Raw genomic sequence first — 20000 nt, 5'->3', positions numbered from 1 at the left:
TCATACTAATGTCAAACGTGCCAGGTACCATGACTAGATCAGAATTATATGAGAAAAAATTTAGCAACATTTAGAACATCTAAATCTTACAAAATAACAACGAAACATTGAAATTGTTAATGTGACATTGCAGACAAGCTAGAACACCCGATGATATTGCAGAAATGACTAACAGACTACTATATTGTACATTTTTCTACAAGCATCTGGTCCTAAAAAGGACCGTTTGTTGAACTTCTACGGTTAGGTGGGTACTCCTGTACCATTCCCTGCGGATGCAGGTACGTTCACCGCCGCAGAAGTGAAATTACTCATATGTTACATGGGAAGTTGCAGTAACAGTCGAGATGTTATATATTAGAATTGCGAAAATGTCAATAACATCAAGCAGCATGTGCAGCTTAGAATTATATGGTCGGCAAAAACTAGCAATTAAGGAAACAAATGTGAATTGTTTGAGTAACGTTATTACAATAGTAATATTAACGTTTACAATAGTAACTATGACAATAGTAACGTTATTACAAGAGTAACGTTATTTAGGTGTCAGGTCAGGTTCGATCTGTGACCTGCTACAGGTACCATGTAAACCTGTACCAACCTGTTCCATGGTCGGGTTATCGGCGACTAAACCGTCTCCCCCACCAGGTTTTCTGGTGAGGAGGGTGTTTGGATATGGACACCAAGCAGGATTAAAAACAAAACCTGTCAAACAGCGGAGGAGCTCCTTGTGAGCCAACGGCCATCCATATCTAGTGCCCAACTGTGTCTGCGACGTCCTCCTGCAGTTGGGTTACTTTTTATGAGGTTGGTGGCAGGATTTGCACTCCGGCCACCGTAAAACCCTTCATTCCGCAAAACGCAAAAACGCAAAAAAATCTGAAAACCCACTCCGTGGGAGTACCTCCTGTGCAGCTTCCCTTCTCAGGGCAGCTCACCGGATGACGGGATTGGGGCAAAGCCTTCGGGACCCCCAATCTTTGATGATAGGAGGGAAAACACGGGGTCACATCCCTGGGTCAGATTGCGGGAGAGTGTGGCGGAGTGGTGCTGAGGTGTCGTCCACCAGACGGCGGTCTCCTTGGGTTAACCTGAGGCAGTCCCTTCAGGTGGGTGCCTGGAATGTCCTATCCCTAAGAGAGGATGATCACCTGTCTCTGTTATCATCTGAGCTCAAGCGTTTGGACATCGGGATTGCAGCTCTCTCTGAGGTTCGGAGACCGGATTGCGGTGAGATAATGGTGGGTGGTTACACCTACTATTGGTGTGGTTGCTCTGATGGTTACCATACCCAAGGAGTTGCTGTAGCTGTGTCCAATAAGCTGACCCCAATGATAATTGAGGTAACACCGGTCAACGAGCGTATTATGAGATTAAGGATTCGTCACTCCTTAGGTGTCATTTCCCTGGTCTCTGTTTATGCTCCGACTGAGGCGAGTGATCTCACCGTGAAGGATGCATTCTACGCCACGCTCGAGTCTGTGGTTGATCAATGCCCCAGACGAGATACACTTCTAGTCTTGGGGGATTTCAATGCATCGACTGGAACTGATAGGGATGGTTATGAGACATGTGTTGGTCCCCATGGGTCAGGAACTATGAACCAGAATAGCACAAAGTTCCTTGACTTTGCAAGAAGTCATGGACTTAGGGTGGCTGGTTCATGGTTTCAGCGCCCACAAGCTCATCGCTGGACTTGGTATTCCAACGCTGGCGGTGTGGCAAAGGAGATTGACTATGTCCTCATTGACGGTCGTTGGAGGATGATCCAGAACTGCAGGGTCTACCGGAGTGCTCAGTTCCTCAATACTGACCACAGGCTTGTGGTAGCAACTCTAAAGCTGCACCTTAAATCCTGGAGAATGGTACCATCCCAGCCGAGGCTGGATGTTGGCAAGCTCAGGGATGAGAGAGTAGCTGAGGAATTTGCGAACAGGCTGAGTGGACACTTGGGGGGGGGGTCTGGGTGCTTTGGGGGGTCCTGAAAAGTTGTGGAGTGCCTTCAAGACCACCGTCCTTGATGTTGCCGGTGGATGTCTTGGAGCTCACCGCAGGGCAAAGAAGAATTTTGTCTCTCAAGGGACACTGGATACCATTGACCAGAGTCGCAGGGCCAGGCTGAATGGCAGGGCTGAGCTGTTCAGGGAGCTGAGGCGTAAAACTGTACGTGCACTGAGGGTGGACAAGGAGGCCTATGTGCGAGGAATCTGTGAGGGCGTAGAGCATCACCTGTGGACAGGTGATTCTCGTCCCGCTTCCAGGGGAATTCGCGCATTGCGTTCATCCAAGCCCATCCCTCGGAGCACTGCAGTTCGAGCAGAGAGTGGTCGGCTCTTGACAGAGGAGTCTGAAGTGAAGGCCCGCTGGGCCGGTTACTTTGAGCGGTTGTACCAGGCTGATCCCCCAGCTGTCGAGTTGGACGTCAAGGGTGTTACAATCCCTGTTGCTGACCCTCGAATCAACTGTGGTCCACCTTCGCTTGTGGAAACACGGGCTGCGGTGAACCAGTTGAAACGGGGCAAAGCTCCAGGGATCTGTGGCATCCATACTGTACTTCTCAAGACTGGTGGAAATGCTGCACTCGTGTCGTTGCATGCAGTTTTGTGCTCTGCCTGGAACACAGGCATCATCCCAACTGACTGGAAGAGGGGCCTTGTTGTCCCTCTCTGGAAAGGGAAGGGTGATCGCCAAGACTGCAACAACTACCGAGGGGTGACGCTGCTCTCAGTGCCCGGCAAGGTCTTTGCTCGGATAATTCTCGATAGGGTTCGCCACCATCTGCTTGAGCACCAGCGTCCAGAGCAGTCAGGCTTTACACCAAAGAGGTCAGCGATTGACCGCATCCTTGCCCTTCGTGTCCTCACCGAACGCAGACGAGAGTTTCGGCAGGGGCTGCTTGCAGCCTATGTTGATCTCTGTAAAGCGTTCGATTCAGTGAATCGGGATGCCCTCTGGAGGATTCTTGGTCTTCGTGGGTTGCCACCAAAACTGATCGATCTGATGTCTGAACTCTACTCTGGTACTGAGAGTGCTGTGAAGGGTGGTGGTACCATCTCTCACTTATTTCCAGTTGTTACTGGAGTTCGTCAGGGGTGTGTACTGGCCCCCACACTTTTCAGCACTTGTATGGACTGGATTTTAGGGAGGATGTCGGAGAGATCAAGCTGCGGTGCATCGTTTGGGAATATCAAGATCTCGGACCTTGATTTTGCAGATGATGCAGTCATCTTTGCGGAGACTCTAGACATCCTTTTGGGGGCCCTCGAGGTGCTGAAAGAGGAGTCGGAGTCGCTGGGATTACGGGTTTCTTGGGTCAAAACTAAGATCCAGGCTTTCGGTGACATCTTGGATGCTGCTGTCCTGTCAGTGTCTGTTTGTGGTGAGGATGTTGAGGTCATGGAGAGATTCACTTACCTTGGCAGTGATATTCATGTCTCTGCTGGCTGTGAGTCAGAGGTCAATAGACGTCTGGGTCGGGCCTGGGGAGTCATGGATTCAGTGGATCATGGGGTGTGGCGCTGCCGGTACCTGTGCGGGAGGACGAGAGTCCGAGTCTTCAGGTCCTTGGTACTTCCAGTCTTGCTCTATGGATGCGAGACTTGGACTCTGACCAAGGATCTGAAACGGAGACTTAATTCCTTTGGTACCAGGTCTCTTCGGAGAATCCTTGGCTATCGCTGGTCGGATTTTGTGTCCAACGAGCGGTTGCTGAGAGAGACTCGGATGAGATTTGTTACCTGCATAGTCCGTGAGCGTCAGTTGCGGCTGTATGGACATGTGGCTCATTTTCATGATGCTGATCCTGCTCACCAGATTCTCTCAGCGAGGGAGTCTCATGAGTGGAGGAGGCCAGTGGGCCGACCACATGCCTCGTGGTTGCAGCAGGTTGACCATCATCTCAAGGACATGGGGATGGGCCTGGCATCTGCCTGGGGGATGGCCAGAGGGAGGCCCCTGGAGTACCGGCGGAAAGTGGACGCAGCGACGCGCTGTTCTGGCACATGCTCCCATACCTGACCTGACCTGACCTGTTATTACAATAGTTAACATATACAGTATGGACAGTTGCTTACATTAAGTGAAATGTCAGTTTGTTACTTCTTTAGTTTCTGTAGTTCTGCTATTTCCATATCAACCTTCTGAGATTCAGTTGCTGCTTCTTCCATAAATTTTGCCTTTTTAGTCTGAAGCACTTTTATCTGCTCACATGCTTTCTTTTTAGCTGCAGTCTTTTGATCAAGCTCACTTGTGGCTTTACATTTACATTCCAGTGCGGCTTGATACCTGGCATGAGAACCCCTGACATACATCAATAGTGGCTTATCAATGTTCACAGAGGTGACTCCACCTTCTGCCTGCACAGCATCATGAAAAGCATCTGCCTGCACAGCAAACAATTCATGAAAAGAGCAATAAAGAAAACTTTTTATAATCATGAACAAAATAATTGACTGGGTGTAAAGGGTACTAATTAAGATCATTAGGCACTAATCACACATTTCCCTGACCAACCTCAATTCCCTGACTTTCCCTGACTTTCCAGGTCAGTGGGAACCCTGTCAGGGATGTTTTTCCTTTAAAAATAAATAAATAAATAAATACTTGAAACTCACCAATTGTGCTCGAATCCTCAAGAATCACATCAATGCTGCGGTTCTTGTACTCGATGGTAAAGTTTAGAAAGCGGGGTTGTCGCTCCAGCAATGGCCAACATATAGGGATGACAGATGAGGACTCAGTGACATGTGTAGGGGAGGAAACGCCAGCTGAGGGACTCGGTGTACTCTGGCGATTCACACCAGCACTGCGGAAGGCATTACGAGCATGTGTGCTTCAACACTTCCTTGAAAAATCTTTACCTCTCTCCATTACATTATCCAACAATGCTTACACAAAGCCACCCTAAACTGTGACTGCAAGTTCCAAAGAAAAATCAGTCAGAACTTTTAAGCACTTTTGACCCATGTGCCTGCAAATAACTACGACGTGATCAACAATTAATTACACTCACCAGAAGAGCCATATTATTAAATAGTAACTGCATAAAAACAGATTCTGACAAATACAGTCAGAGTGCAAACAAGAGAATATTGTGACACCCTGTAACTTGCTACACAATACAAAATATGCTGAAACCGATGTTCCGGATGATAGATTATCGAAATCAAACTGTCATGCTCATGTTGCACGGACAGAGTGTACTCGATGAAGTCGTTGTTCTTTAGAAGGGATGTGAAGCTTGTCGTTTCCTCAATTTATAAAAATGTTAAAGATCCTCATGATGGTTTTGAAGTTTTTTTTATAATGGAATTTGACACAAAATTATGGTGAAATTATGAAATGGTTCCTCAATTTATCTTTTCTGCCACTTCTTACAACACTAATTAACACAAAGACAATTTCAACATAACCTCCTTCACCTTCGGTGGCAGAGGTAAAAATCGAATTTGAAACGAATGTGGTGATGGATATGCCTCCACTTGCAATAGATGTCAACCCATTGTTATGTTTGACCTCAATTGAAGGTCACATGAAAAATTAAAGGTCGAATGAGAGGGGAAGGAGTGAGCAAGAGAGAGAGTGGGGGGAGACAGAGACAGAGAGACAGAGAGACAGAGACCCCGATAATCTACCCAAGCCCACCTCCTTCAAATTCCCTGCTTTCCTTCCTGAAAGTCCCTGTAATGTCCATCTTGTATTCCCCATGTTCCCTGCCCCATCCCTCTCCCTTCCACAGATCTCCTAATGTCTCTGTTCCCCACTGTGCTGTCCTTCCCACTCCCACCTCTCTTGTCTCATGACCCCCTTGCTGTGCGTTGTGTTAGCTCTCACACGAGCCTCGACAAGGTATACAAAAAAAGAGAGAAAGAAAGAGAGAGGGAGGGGGTGGGGGGGGGAGAGAGAGAGAGACAAAGACAGAGAAGGTTGGGGGGAGGGGGAGAAGAGAGAGATAAGTAGAAACACATCTGATGCTTATAACTCAAGTTATGGTCTGAGAAATCATTTCTAAAAGGCACATGCCCTTTGACATGTTAGCCCAAAATATTGTCAGTTCATTTTTATATTATAGGCCCGAACTTAGGCCAAGTTTGGTTGAAATCCTTTTAGTAATTCACAAGTTAATGCGGTAACACAAAAACAAAGAAAAAAAAGAACCCCGATAAGGAATGGATGGAACAATACTAGAAAATACAAAGTTCAAAAACCCTAAAGCTACGCTTCAAATGTGTCATACAATTACATCATCATCGGTTTTGAGGAAACAAGACAAGACAAATCAAAAACTCCACTAAGATGAATCATGAAGCATGAAGAGAGAATACTCAGCCCAACCTTGCGATGCCATTTTCTTGAGGAATAACTCCATTAATTGCTGCCTGGAAGACAAACATGGCATAAACATTTCAAATTCTGTCAAACATTCATTTGTTAAGCCTTCTTCAACAAACAATTGAAAGTCTGTTCTGAGATGCGAGTGGAAATTGTTTTTATTTATTTTCTAAGTGCAGAATAATTTGACATGTTCAAATGAAATAAAATGTATAAATGAAAATAAACGAAAGGTTGATGTTGCTTGGTAAACTTATACTCATTGTTGACTACCTGCGAGCCAAACACAAAAACATGAATTACGAAGTTGGCTTTTCACAAAAACAAAGAACCCTAGAGTACCAACGATCTGCTACATATCACTGCAAGATGTCCATTGCACAAGTGATTGTGCCAGATGGAAAAATAAATTTTGCGAATTATTAGACTTTGTGAAGGCAAGTGTGTCTGCATTATCCAAACGATAGCTATTATCAACTGGAAGTTGGCCAAGGTATACATCCATAAGCCTTCAGTCAATGTAATAAGTAACCAGAGAGTTGGTGTCAAAGCCACCCAATGCTCGCCTGTTTATACATTTATTGTTTTTAGCTCGTTAAAAGACTAATAATATTTTTTTATAAAGCATTGCATTGAAGTCTGATCCAAATAATTTTATAGCAATATATATATATATATATATATATATATATATATATATATATATATATATATATATATATATATATATATATATATATATATATTGTAATCAGTAAAAAATAGTGTGGTAGATAAAAACATTAGAAAGGAAATAACTTGCACCAAAAACTTTAACATTTTCACGCTCACGCTGACGTTGACGCTCACGCTCATGCCGGGGGTATCGCTATAGCTCTCTGTTCTTCGAACAGGCAAGCTAAAAATTGAAACTGTCGTCTAGTCTCCAATCCTGTTTCAATGAAGGGCAAATGCACGAAATGTCAGCTTTACATTATTTGACTCTACTTCCAACAGATGTGAGCATTGTTCTTGTGTTCTGGGCCCAGGTATATTCCGTCGTGTTCACCAACGATCTTTCTGACTCTCTGTAAAATCCTCTTTATCTCATTGCTGATGACTCACCCTGTCGTGACAACAGTCATCCTTTAGTGAAACAGGCAGCAGCATCTCCCCTCTCTGCACACCTTGACTGAATCACAAGCTGGTCAAACACTCGGAATATGTCTTTCAATCCTGATCAATATCAAACTCTCACTCTGTCTCTCGAAAGAGACCATCTGACAATTCCTTCCAATGACTTCATTCACAATCTTCTTGAAGTAAGAAAGTCACTCAAACTTTTAGACCTCACCATCAGCCATTATCTTTCTTGGGCAAACCACATTTCGAAGTTGACCTCCAAAGCCAGTCCACCTGCGCATCCTCCATGGTTCAAAGTCCTCCCTTGGCACATCTGAATTTTTATCAACCTGCAAGACTTTCATCCACAGCTTGATAGAGGATGGCTCTACTCTCTGGGGTGGCACCCCTCACACTTTACTCAGCTTGACGCGATGGAAACCAAGGGTTTCAAAATCATTAGAATCTCCAGCGATGAAGCTGAGTCTCTGAGCCTCTCAATTTCCCATCACAGAGAGGTTGGTGGTCTCTCTCTCTTCCATCACCTCCTTTCTGGTCTTGCACCCTCCCCTTTTCAGTGCTCCATCACCTCCCCTCACCCCCTCCACAAGAATCCTGAAGAGTGCACACGGTCTGCCAGTAACCCCTTTCTGGTGAAATTCATTCACTCCTCTTTTTCCCCACCTGTGGAACAAACTTCTCTTAAATCTCATTCTCCCCTCAAGGGCTTAAAAATGTCTGTTCACCACCATACACAACAAAAAAAGACACATGTGCATCATATGTCATTTTCTACCCCCATAAACCATCCCCAAACTCATCTCTTTCCAAGTTTCCAGTTAGTACTCCCACTTCAGTGATTGAGAGGTTGTGGCTGTATCCATCTTGTTCACCCCCTGTGTCCCTTACCCTTGTTCTTCCCCACAGCCCCGTTTCTCCAGGCATCTCTCTATTTTGTCCCTCAAACCTGCAATTGATGTGTGTGTCTGTGTGTGTGTCTGTCTGTCTTTGTCTGTCTGTCTGTCTGTCTGTGTGTCTCTCTCTCTCATTCTTTTTGTTCTGTTAAATCCTGATAAATTCTGTGTTCTAGTTCCTCCACAAGCCTTGACGTTGTATACAAAAATACATTTCTTGTCGATTAAACCGATCATATCAACATGATTTGACTATCCAAAATTGACATTGTAACACATTTACAGTACTTACAAGCAGGTCCCAGTTATTCTGCTCGAGAAGAGTGATGGCTTCATCAATGTTTTCTATCCCAGTACATGCCTGCATGGCAAGCAGAAGATTACCAAAAATAAAATATAACAGGCAACCACAAATTACAGTTCAAAGGCCAGTTATTTAATGATTTGAGATCTCTCTCTCAAACACATGCAATGCCAAGCTTCATTTATAGAGTCTGGCTATCATCCTGATAAAGTGCTCCAACTTCCATGCCATAGATAAGGACAGGAATCAGCGAGAAGGGCATTCTTTGACGTTGTCACATCACCAGATATGCCTCCACCCACATTATTATATCAATATAATACTTGTATCATGCTTGATTTAAATCCCTGAACTCATGTTCAAAGCATTAAATAATTCTGTCTGCCAAAACATGAATCCGATCAGGTTGAAATGTAAAACATTTATTCCCCATGATAACTGGATCATAACTGTAGTGTTTCACGTCGATTGATGAAGCAGTTGAAGAGAAATAATTTTTTTTAAAGATTTGCGTTCCAATCCAAAATGGCTGTCAGAACATGACCTATTAATTATTCATGAACACCCTGGTATCCCCAAGGCTTGGGGAACATGTGGGTGAAGTTTCTCCTCGATCTGTCAAGCCGTTCTGGAGAAGAGGATTTTTAAAGGTTTATTCTTCAGAAAATCATCGCTGCCAAGCCATGTGAACTATGACATCATAGGTGGAGAACTTTATGTTCCCCGTGGACAGGCGATTATATCTGTAGTTTCGCCTCGATCTGTTCAGCCGTTTCGGAGGAGAAGATTTTTGATGGGTTACATATATATATATATATATATATATTTTTTTTTTTTAATATGGCTGCCAAACCATGTGACCAATGACGTCATATGGTTTTCCCTCGATACAATATAGCCCTAGATGACCCTCAAAAGTTTTCATACTCAGCAGATAAAGCGTTCCATGTATGCAATTATGATGTCACAAAGAAGCACCGATGACATCATCAAAAATAAATCTCAATTCTTTCCCATGGGGAACACTTGACATGTGGAAAGGTTCAATTTTTTTACATGGAGCAGTTTCAGAGACAGAGGTCCAAAGTTTTTCCTTTTTCCAACATGGCTGCCACATCACATGACCTATGACATCATAATTATCATTAAAATATTCTACATGAGTAGTCGCACATATTGTCAATTTGATGAGTGGTTGCAGAGAAAACAGAAAATTATCATGGCCAGATGTACGTACGTAAGTAGGTACGTACATACAGACAACTCAAAAACATTATGCTTTCAGCGACACCGTCAGCAGAGGAATAAAAATATTGGTCAGGTAACCAGCACACAATGGACGATATATATATATATATATATATATATATATATATATATATATATATATATATATATATATATATATATATATATATATATATATATATATATATATATATATACACAGTGATTGTTAGCATCTACAAACAAATGCACAGTAAAACAGGGATGCTAAAACACAAAGTTCCAGCAGTGTGGCTTGCAAAGAAGTTGGCAAATAAGCAATTGTTGTTGAAAAGTTTTCAAAAATCAATGATAAAATTTAAAGGCCAAGTGGTATGGGGAAATAGAATGGCACTCGGAAGAGCGTATACCCCGCCAGGCTAAACAGTATACATTTTGTATCCCACTGATTGGCCGGATCTGCATCCAGACCTGAATCAAAATCTAATCGACTTGTTCTTCTCACCTGCCAAACTCATCCACAGTATTTTGAGATATCATGTTATGCATAGTTTTTGTCCCATCTCTCAATTGTGAATAATTACTTTAAGGATTCTAGTATCCGGATATTCACCAAAATCTAATCAATTCATCCTTGTCACACATCCAACATGTCCACCATGGTTCGTCTGAATCTGTCCATATCTTTTTGAGATATTCTGCTCACAAACAGACAAACAAACAAGATACATGTCGCGCAGAGCACGATACTTGCGAAATCCTTCAAACAAATTTGACCAAAAAAATAGTTGGTGGTTGAATTCAGTGACCTGACGTGTGAATCCTCTTCAAATCTCAAGTAAATCGGATGAAAATTGAGGATTTTATAAATCCCAACTAAGTTGTTGACCTTTGGCTTATAGTGACCTTTTGGCCTATGTTGACCTAAAAAATAATTAGTGTTTGAATTCAGTGACCCGATGTGGAAATTGTCTCAAATTTCAACTGAAATCAGATGAAAATTGATGATTTTAGAAATTCGACAAAGTTGTTGACCTTTGACCAATTGTTGGCCTTTTGACGTCAAAATCAATAGGCTTCTTCCTTATGACCAACTCCACTATTTTGTGAAGTTTCGTGAAGATCGATTTAAAATTGGGACTTGAAGGTGATTGACAAACAAACAGACAAACAAACAAACAAACAAAGACAACAAACAGACAGAATAAAGCACAAGACCAACCAATATACTTGAAAAATCTTGCAAGTAACAAACAGGGGGAAAACATAACCTTCATCCACCAAAGGTGGATGGGGCTTAATGACCCAATGCAATATATGTAGTCATTGACAGCCGATATTAAAAAAAAATCATTATGCTACGATTCCCCCCAAAAAATAAAAACAGGAGAGTTCATAGAACACATTAATCTCTTCAGTGTTGAGAAATAAGATCATGGGCAGGGTCTGCTAACAACAAATTTGATTGGTGAAGATGATGTAAAATGCCATAATATTTTGTCCAAGCAGCTGCTAAAGAGAAGGGTTTTGAAAGTGCCAAGAAGGAAATTTGTGTTCTTCAGTGTTAAAGTGTATAACGCAATTGAAAATAAAATAAAGATTTTAAACGTTGTCGAAAAAAAATTCTGGAAGTTTACCGCCATTGATGTAGCGTCTAGTACACCACCTTAATTAACACGCAACATTAGTTATTTGTGCCTTTATCTTCATATATGTGTCAAGTGTGTCAAGGCTTGTGGAGGAGCAAGAACACAGACTTGATCAGAATTTAACAGAACAAAAAGAATGGTAGAGAGAGAGACAGACAGACAGACAGACAGACATACATATTGTTGCGGATTTCGCGCCCGCCGGCGTGCGAACGGCCACGTAACTCGAATCGCGGCACGTCGCCCACCGGACGGACAATCCAGTCGTGACCCTCTCGGACTAACGCCGGGAACCAGTCACGGGTGGACCTTTCGGTCTCACCGCGATCGAGCCAATCAGCCCCCGCGTGGGATAGGGTTGCTCGCCAAATTCGAACTACCTAAGTACCCACGCGGAGGGTAGACCGGGCGATCGCACCTCGCCGCAGGTCGACTTCGGACACGGGCCACTTAAGCGACCCGTTCCGTACTATCAGAATAACCGAGCGGTGTTATCGTCGACCTCGACGGTTCGATTAATTATCGGGCGTATTCAGCCCACTACCAACCCTTTACGTGAAGCAAGATGGGGATTCAATGTAGGAAATGACGAAGCGAAGCGGGTAACAGTTCAACAATAAAGCACATTTATTCTCGGCACACGGGAAGCACACAAATACAATTCCACCAAATGCACACAAAAAAAAGAAAACACAATTCCATTTACACAAAAAGCAAACATAAAAGTGAAAACAGTGCAGAGCTAATACCGACTACCGAGCACACGGCAACACTTATACAATTCTACTTCACAGACGGCGCCGACAACACATACCCAAAACCAAGGAAAAGAAATCCCCCAAGAATGAGGCAGGCCTGAGGCCGAGACCGGGTCGGGCCTACCAGTCTGGTGATGAGACGCGGAGCGGCGATGGCCCCGCAACCCGCGGGCCTCGTGGACGGTGTCTCGTAGGGGGTGGGAAAAAGGGGCCCCCTTGGTCGCACTATCTCAGCGCGGGGGGAAACAGGAGGGGGTTGCTGATGCTCGGGGTATAGAGGATCTTTATTATCCCTGGTGTGCGTCTCCACCTCGGCCAGGTCGCGCTGCCGGCCTCCCTCGGGCGTGCAGCTCCTGGCACCGACGCGAGCACCCCCTCGTCCGACTCTCTTCAGCTTCTCCAGCCACTGCAGGCTTCGGGCTCCAGACTTCCACACTCGTCCCCTCCGTTCCGACTCCTTCTCGTTCTCGACTCCTTCTCGTTCTCGTTTGCGACTCTCCTCTGACTGACGAACACCGTCCTTTTATCCCCCCGTAACTTCGCCTTTGACCCCCTCCCTTTGACCTTTCACCTCGCTCCCCATTGGCCCGAGAAAAAGTGGGCGTGAAGGCTTTTTGATCCACAAATTTGCATATATCGATCGCCCTGGGGGCGGGGCCAAATCGCCCCTCGCTCACCGATTGGACGGCAAAAAGTGGGCGTGTGTCGTTTTTGATCCGTTTTTGAAGCACAAAATCCGTGATTTTGTACACGCTGTTCGACGCGCGTTCTGCATGAGTCCAACACCGGTACCCACAGCGGGGCAAGAACGGTGGCGATGCTACGGTGGCGAGGTGTGACGGGAAGGTCGTGGCGGTTGTGGTGAAGCGGTGGTTGTGGTTGTGGTTGATGTTGTGGTTGTGATCAGGGCGGTTGGTCCAAAATAAAGATAGTAAAAGAAAAACGGCTATCCTGAAGAGTCGCAGCACGTATAAATGACATGTATTCCCACTAGACAACGGGTTTGGGCCTAACTACACATGCACTTACCGAGATACCTCACCTAAGGGACCTGAATGGTGGTTTGCGAATTTGGTAACCACTACACTACCCCCTTCCCTTTTTACAGACTCGTCCCGAGTCGTCAAATTTTCGTGTGCCATCATGTGTAGTTTTCCCCTAGTACATTTTACCTACGGATCCCTGAGTGCGACATTCATGGTATTCGTGTCCCCAAAATAAATAACCTGAGGGCTGCGTAACTACCTAAACAAACTCACTCACACGGACGACTTAAATAAAATTGCCGGCGCTAAGACATACATGCCGGGGGCGCACTCATATTTACAGTACATCTTAACCTTAACTTACAAATTTTACACTAAACCATGGCCCAGGATCATTGACTCTGCAAAAAGTAAGCAGTTAGCAGGGAGCCAGGCTGCCCGCATGCAGTCTCTGGCTCAAACAATGCAGGTGACAGGGAACGTGGCTGGCTGCTCACACACAGTCCAAGGCCTTCCCTTTTGAACTGAACTCAGTGAACCACAACGGTGCTTGGGCTGCACAAACGCAGTCTCCGTGCCAGCTCAAGTGGCACACGCAATGAGCACAACGAATGGATGCATGAACGGTTTGAACTGAATGCAGTGAACGCAAACACGGTGCACGGGCCGCCACTGCAGGCCCGTGTTGTAGCTGCCAACAGGGCAGTTCTCGCAGCTTGCAAACTGTTGCCTTGATCCTGGCGCACATGGAAATGAACAGGGGGGGCAAAGCAAAAATTGAACGGGGCTGGTGAACGTGGGCAGTGGGCATGGCATGGCAAAGGTGAGCAGGCAAACACAGCCCGCAGAAGAAGGCCGCTGCAGGCAAACACAGCCGGCAGATGAACTGGCCGGCACAGGCCTTGAAGTACCACCGCTGCAGATGAAGTGGCCGGCACAGGCCTTGAAGCAAAACACGGCCAGCCGATGGCACAGGCCTTGCAGCAAAACAACAGCTGCCGATGAAGTTGGCCGGCCTCCGCCTCGAAGAAAAACACGGCCAGCCGATGGAGTTGGCTAGCCTTTGCCGTTCAGTGGAGGTTGGTGGAGGGAGTGCGGTGGTGCTGGCCACTGGAAGGCGGGCTCGGACCTACCTACCTGTCTGCCTCCCACCTATCGCCTTTGCCTGTCACTGTACATACCCACTCCCTTAATTTGTCAAACCCCAATTTAGCCCCAACTTATTTTTTATTGTTTTTATTTTTACTTCCCCACTATAAATCGTCCCCTAACCCCCTTTATCGTCCTTGTTCGGCTAACCTATTCTGTCACCTAGCCTACTCCCAACCCCTACGTTCCCTTCCCGGAGGGGAATAAGGGAGAGCTAACGTCCTGTGCCGAGGCCCAACGAAGCCTCAGAATGGCCTCCCCAGAGTTCGGCGATCTTAACACCAAGTGGGTCCAGCGGCCCACAACGACAGCGAGGGGATGGATGGTGCGGAGGGGTACATCTCCTAATCTACCCTATCCATTTAACAGTTAAACTACCCCGGGGCTTTCAACAAGCGCCTCTCGCTTAAACTATTGGTTCTAACAACCCAGATTCCCGTCGCCTATGTTGGTGTCCTCACAATTTCGGGCCTCGCCCCCCAATTTTCGCTCCGTGCCCTCACACGGTCTCCTGGCTGGGACACGTGGCTCCCTTTGGCAGGCACGACCCTCTGCCGATTCTCCCGCTATGGCACCCCGGGCACTACACTGCCTCCGAGCCTACCAGCTCCCTAACACCGGGGAGTGCCCCCCATGGCACCTCCCCTGAAACGCACACGTGGCAGGCCGGCCTCCCGGGCCCCTTTCCGAGGGTCACCCGTGCCCACAACACTGCCCACGCGGCTAATGGCGCCCCGGGCCCCCGCACCAAGCAGGCGCACCCGTGCCCACTACTCTATCCCGGCCCCCATGGGCCCTTGGCCTACCACGGCCGACTAGCCTGGTGCCCGGGGTACCCACTCAGCGATACTCACCTTTCGCAGCCACGCTCCCAAGCCCGTCAACAGGGCTCCTGCACCCCTCCAAATGGGTCTCGAGCCTACTTTCCCACCAACAACAAAACGACCTCCATTTTTCAATTTGACTAACCCAGCTAACTCACTTTACTCTGACCCCGGGGTCCCTTGGGCGGGAGTCACTCCTCCCCCCAATCACTCATCGCACCATGCATTCCCCATTCACTCCATACACACAGACCCGCTGGCCTCACTCACTCAACAAGTACTCACCTCACAACTCTCCAACTCTTCAACACACTCACCACCGAACTCTGCCATCCTCCTAACTACCTCCCCTAACTAACTCGTGCTCCCACGTCGTCCCTTAAACTACAGCACGTTCCTTTTAACACTACGTAGCTAAGCTACGTCCCCACTACACATTCATAAGTCTGTCTCTGTCTCCAAAATAATCCCATTTTATTTCCCAACCTAAATCTCGCTACAATCCCTCTAACTAATCCATTCCACGGACTCCATGAGGACTTACCCCTGCCCCATGGAGTCGGTCTAGCTAAGCTAACCCTTCCCCCTAACTAGTTTCCATCCTGTGCCCAGGGTAAGGGGGTCTTTCACCCCTTGCCCAGGAATCCTGTACACCCGAAAGTGAGGCTTGCTTTTTTTTTTTTTTTTTCCATGCGCAGCACCTGCGCGGCAACTCAGAGCTCGCGCACTTTGCACCTGTCCGTGACGTCATGCAGCTGCACGTGTTCCTCGTCCCTCCTTGGACGGTGCCATCCGGCAGAGATACCCCTCCTGCCGGATTCCAACCACACGTGCAGCCATGACGTCACCGTGCGCAAAAAAAAACACAAGCCCCACGTCTCGAGGGGTTTCCCACGCGAACACATGTGCTTTGCCCGTTGGAGCTGAACACACACGATCGCGTGGAGAACCCGTCCGGTCCAAATCCATTTACCTGCCTAAACTTTGTCCGTCCGCGGGATCGGCAAATCCACCGCGTGCGTTTCCGGACCGGGACTTCACTCTCGCAAGCGAGCACGTGGTGGTCTCGTGCGTTGCACAGCACGAACCGCGTGCTCACTGCTGGGCGAACCCGGCACGGTCCTCGAAACAACTACAGCCGCTACCCGGCTTTCTCTCCTCTGTCGCCGTCTCCGTCTCCATTCAACCCACGCACACCTGCGTGTTACGACGCACACAGTCCACTCCATCACATTCACACCGGGAGACGCGGCTGCGTACTCCCGCATGCCAACCGACATCTCCCTTACATACCGCTCTCTCACACACACGGTCTCCCTTGCACACGGCCGTTCACTCACGCGTGCCTCACTGCTCACACAAACCATACTACTCACACACGCGGGGGAACTCAACCGCTGTCCCTCATCCACACACCGTGCCTCACTCATACACGCGGGGGAACTCAACCGCGGTGCCTCATCCACACACCGTGCCTCACTCATACACGCGGGGGAACTCAACCGCGGTGCCTCATCCACACACCGTGCCTCACTCATACACGCGGGGGCACACACCCGCGGTGCCTCACTCACACACACGGCGACACTCACACACGGTGCCTCACTCATACACGCGGGGGCACTCATCCGCGGTGCTTCACTCACACTGGCCGTTCCATCCACACATACGGCCTCACTCACACACGGTGCCTCACCCACACACGCAGGGGCACTCAACCGCGGTGCCTCATCCATACCGGCCGTTTCATCCACACACGGCCTCTCTTGCACACACGGTGCCTCATCCACACTCGGCGTGCTGGGAAGCACACACTCCGGCACAATCGCCACCTCACCATTCACACACGGGGTCGCTTCCACACACGGTGCCTCACCCACACACGTGGGGGCACTAACCTGTGGTGCCTCATCCATACTCCGTGCCTCACTCACACACGGTGCCTCACCCACACACGCGGGGCTGGGAAGCACGTACTCTGGCACCATCGCCACCACACCACTCACACACGGGGTCGCTTCCAGACACAGGGACGCACTCACACCTTGCACCACACACACAGGGACAACCACACTGGGGATTCGAGTCCCCACAAGGGTCTCCGGGGCCTCTATACCCCCCAAGCTCTCCAAGCACCCGTTCGCAGCACTCGTCCCCTCAACCTCGCAAAGCACGACCGAACCCACCTGGTCGTGACTCGCCTCAAGGGGGCAGACTCGCTCCCCTCGTTCCTGGAGGAGGCCATCCAGGTGCTCGCACTGGGTCCCCACACGCTCCGCGAGCTCACCCCCATTGTCCTCCACTACCTCCGTGTGTGTGTGCGCGTCACTTACCCCGTCTTCATCGTGTTTATTGGTCTCTGCTTCTTTCTGGCGTCTTTCCCTTATCTTTATGTAGGTCAACCTTGCTTTCTCTTTAAGTCGCTCCCGTCCTTCCCTGTTTTTCACTCCTTGCTCTTTCACGATCTCCGCGTACCTCATCCTTGCTCTCCGTATTAATTGTTCTTTTCTCTCCCTCGCAATTACTTTCACCTCGTCTCTTGTCTCCCGAATTACTTTTTCCTTACCCGCCTCCACCGCGGGCCTGTCAGCCGTTGCACCCCCTTCCAGCTCGTTTGTTCCGACACGTGGAGTCGCCATTTTAAGTTCCCTGCTCACGGCCTTCATGCCCGCCTGCAGGCATCGGCCCATGTTCTGCGTCTCACCCCGTAGCTTTCTCGTTTCTTCCTTCATGTTTGTTTCCATTTTAGTTTTCATGCGTTTTATTTCGTTTGTGAATGTATCCATCTTTTCGTTTATTTGTTTGTTCATGTCTTTCATTTCGTTTTTTATTTCATTTGTCATTGCCGCATTCATTTGTGCCAGCATGGTGAATAGCTGGGCCATGTCGGATGCACTCAAGTGAGCCGTTTCGGCAGGGGTTGGGGAAGGGTCTTGGTGGAGAGGGGGGGGGGGAGGTGTCATACACCGCGGCCGCTGCCGCACCCACCTCGGGCCCTGGGTTCAGTTGGGCGAGTCCGTGTTCCTGCACAATCAACATTTCCTGCTCGGGGATTCCATCCTGGGCCATGGACTCTACATTATTACACATATACATTTCTAATACCCCCGGCTCCCGCTCGCCTTGAGACGCCATCTTGCTTCTCGTGAAGGGTTAATTTAGCTCGCTCGTAATTTGGAGGGAATCGGGGGTCGCTTCTCTCACCCCTGGACCGATTCCCGTGAATTTAATTGGAGACAGGACAGCCCGTTTTCCTGTTCTCCGATACCAGTGCCGCGAGGAGGGCGATGAATTTGTATCGCACGACCTGACACCAGTGTTGCGGATTTCGCGCCCGCCGGCGTGCGAACGGCCACGTAACTCGAATCGCGGCACGTCGCCCACCGGACGGACAATCCAGTCGTGACCCTCTCGGACTAACGCCGGGAACCAGTCACGGGTGGACCTTTCGGTCTCACCGCGATCGAGCCAATCAGCCCCCGCGTGGGATAGGGTTGCTCGCCAAATTCGAACTACCTAAGTACCCACGCGGAGGGTAGACCGGGCGATCGCACCTCGCCGCAGGTCGACTTCGGACACGGGCCACTTAAGCGACCCGTTCCGTACTATCAGAATAACCGAGCGGTGTTATCGTAGACCTCGACGGTTCGATTAATTATCGGGCGTATTCAGCCCACTACCAACCCTTTACGTGAAGCAAGATGGGGATTCAATGGAGGAAATGACGAAGCGAAGCGGGTAACAGTTCAACAATAAAGCACATTTATTCTCGGCACACGGGAAGCACACAAATACAATTCCACCAAATGCACACAAAAAAAGAAAACACAATTCCATTTACACAAAAAGCAAACATAAAAGTGAAAACAGTGCAGAGCTAATACCGACTACCGAGCACACGGCAACACTTATACAATTCTACTTCACAGACGGCGCCGACAACACATACCCAAAACCAAGGAAAAGAAATCCCCCAAGAATGAGGCAGGCCTGAGGCCGAGACCGGGTCGGGCCTACCCGTCTGGTGATGAGACGCGGAGCGGCGATGGCCCCGCAACCCGCGGGCCTCGTGGACGGTGTCTCGTAGGGGGTGGGAAAAAGGGGCCCCCTTGGTCGCACTATCTCAGCGCGGGGGGAAACAGGAGGGGGTTGCTGATGCTCGGGGTATAGAGGATCTTTATTATCCCTGGTGTGCGTCTCCACCTCGGCCAGGTCGCGCTGCCGGCCTCCCTCGGGCGTGCAGCTCCTGGCACCGACGCGAGCACCCCCTCGTCCGACTCTCTTCAGCTTCTCCAGCCACTGCAGGCTTCGGGCTCCAGACTTCCACACTCGTCCCCTCCGTTCCGACTCCTTCTCGTTCTCGACTCCTTCTCGTTCTCGTTTGCGACTCTCCTCTGACTGACGAACACCGTCCTTTTATCCCCCCGTAACTTCGCCTTTGACCCCTCCCTTTGACCTTTCACCTCGCTCCCCATTGGCCCGAGAAAAAGTGGGCGTGAAGGCTTTTTGATCCACAAATTTGCATATATCGATCGCCCTGGGGGCGGGGCCAAATCGCCCCTCGCTCACCGATTGGACGGCAAAAAGTGGGCGTGTGTCGTTTTTGATCCGTTTTTGAAGCACAAAATCCGTGATTTTGTACACGCTGTTCGACGCGCGTTCTGCATGAGTCCAACACCGGTACCCACAGCGGGGCAAGAACGGTGGCGATGCTACGGTGGCGAGGTGTGACGGGAAGGACGTGGCGGTTGTGGTGAA

The 20000-nt window shown here is 48.4% G+C and overlaps 1 protein-coding gene across 2 annotated transcripts in view; it reads right to left on the bottom strand.

The window, feature by feature from the left end:
- The window catches only part of FAF1 (Fas associated factor 1), a 111216-nt gene that overhangs the window by 67607 nt on the left and 23609 nt on the right, over positions 1–20000 (bottom strand). For both annotated transcript variants that reach the window (XM_085885849.1, XM_085885850.1), the window contains exons 2-4: positions 8638–8706; positions 6334–6377; positions 4614–4804 (exon numbers count right to left, since the gene is read on the bottom strand). In XM_085885849.1, the coding sequence (XP_085741975.1) occupies positions 4614–4804; positions 6334–6377; positions 8638–8706 (304 nt within the window). The remainder of the gene's footprint in view (positions 1–4613; positions 4805–6333; positions 6378–8637; positions 8707–20000) is intronic.

Source organism: Eptatretus burgeri, chromosome 6 (genome assembly GCF_056783735.1).
Source record: "Eptatretus burgeri isolate ZD-2024b chromosome 6, Ebu_testis_v1, whole genome shotgun sequence".
Lineage (NCBI taxonomy): Eukaryota > Metazoa > Chordata > Myxini > Myxiniformes > Myxinidae > Eptatretus > Eptatretus burgeri.
This window is presented reverse-complemented; position numbering and strand designations above follow the sequence as displayed.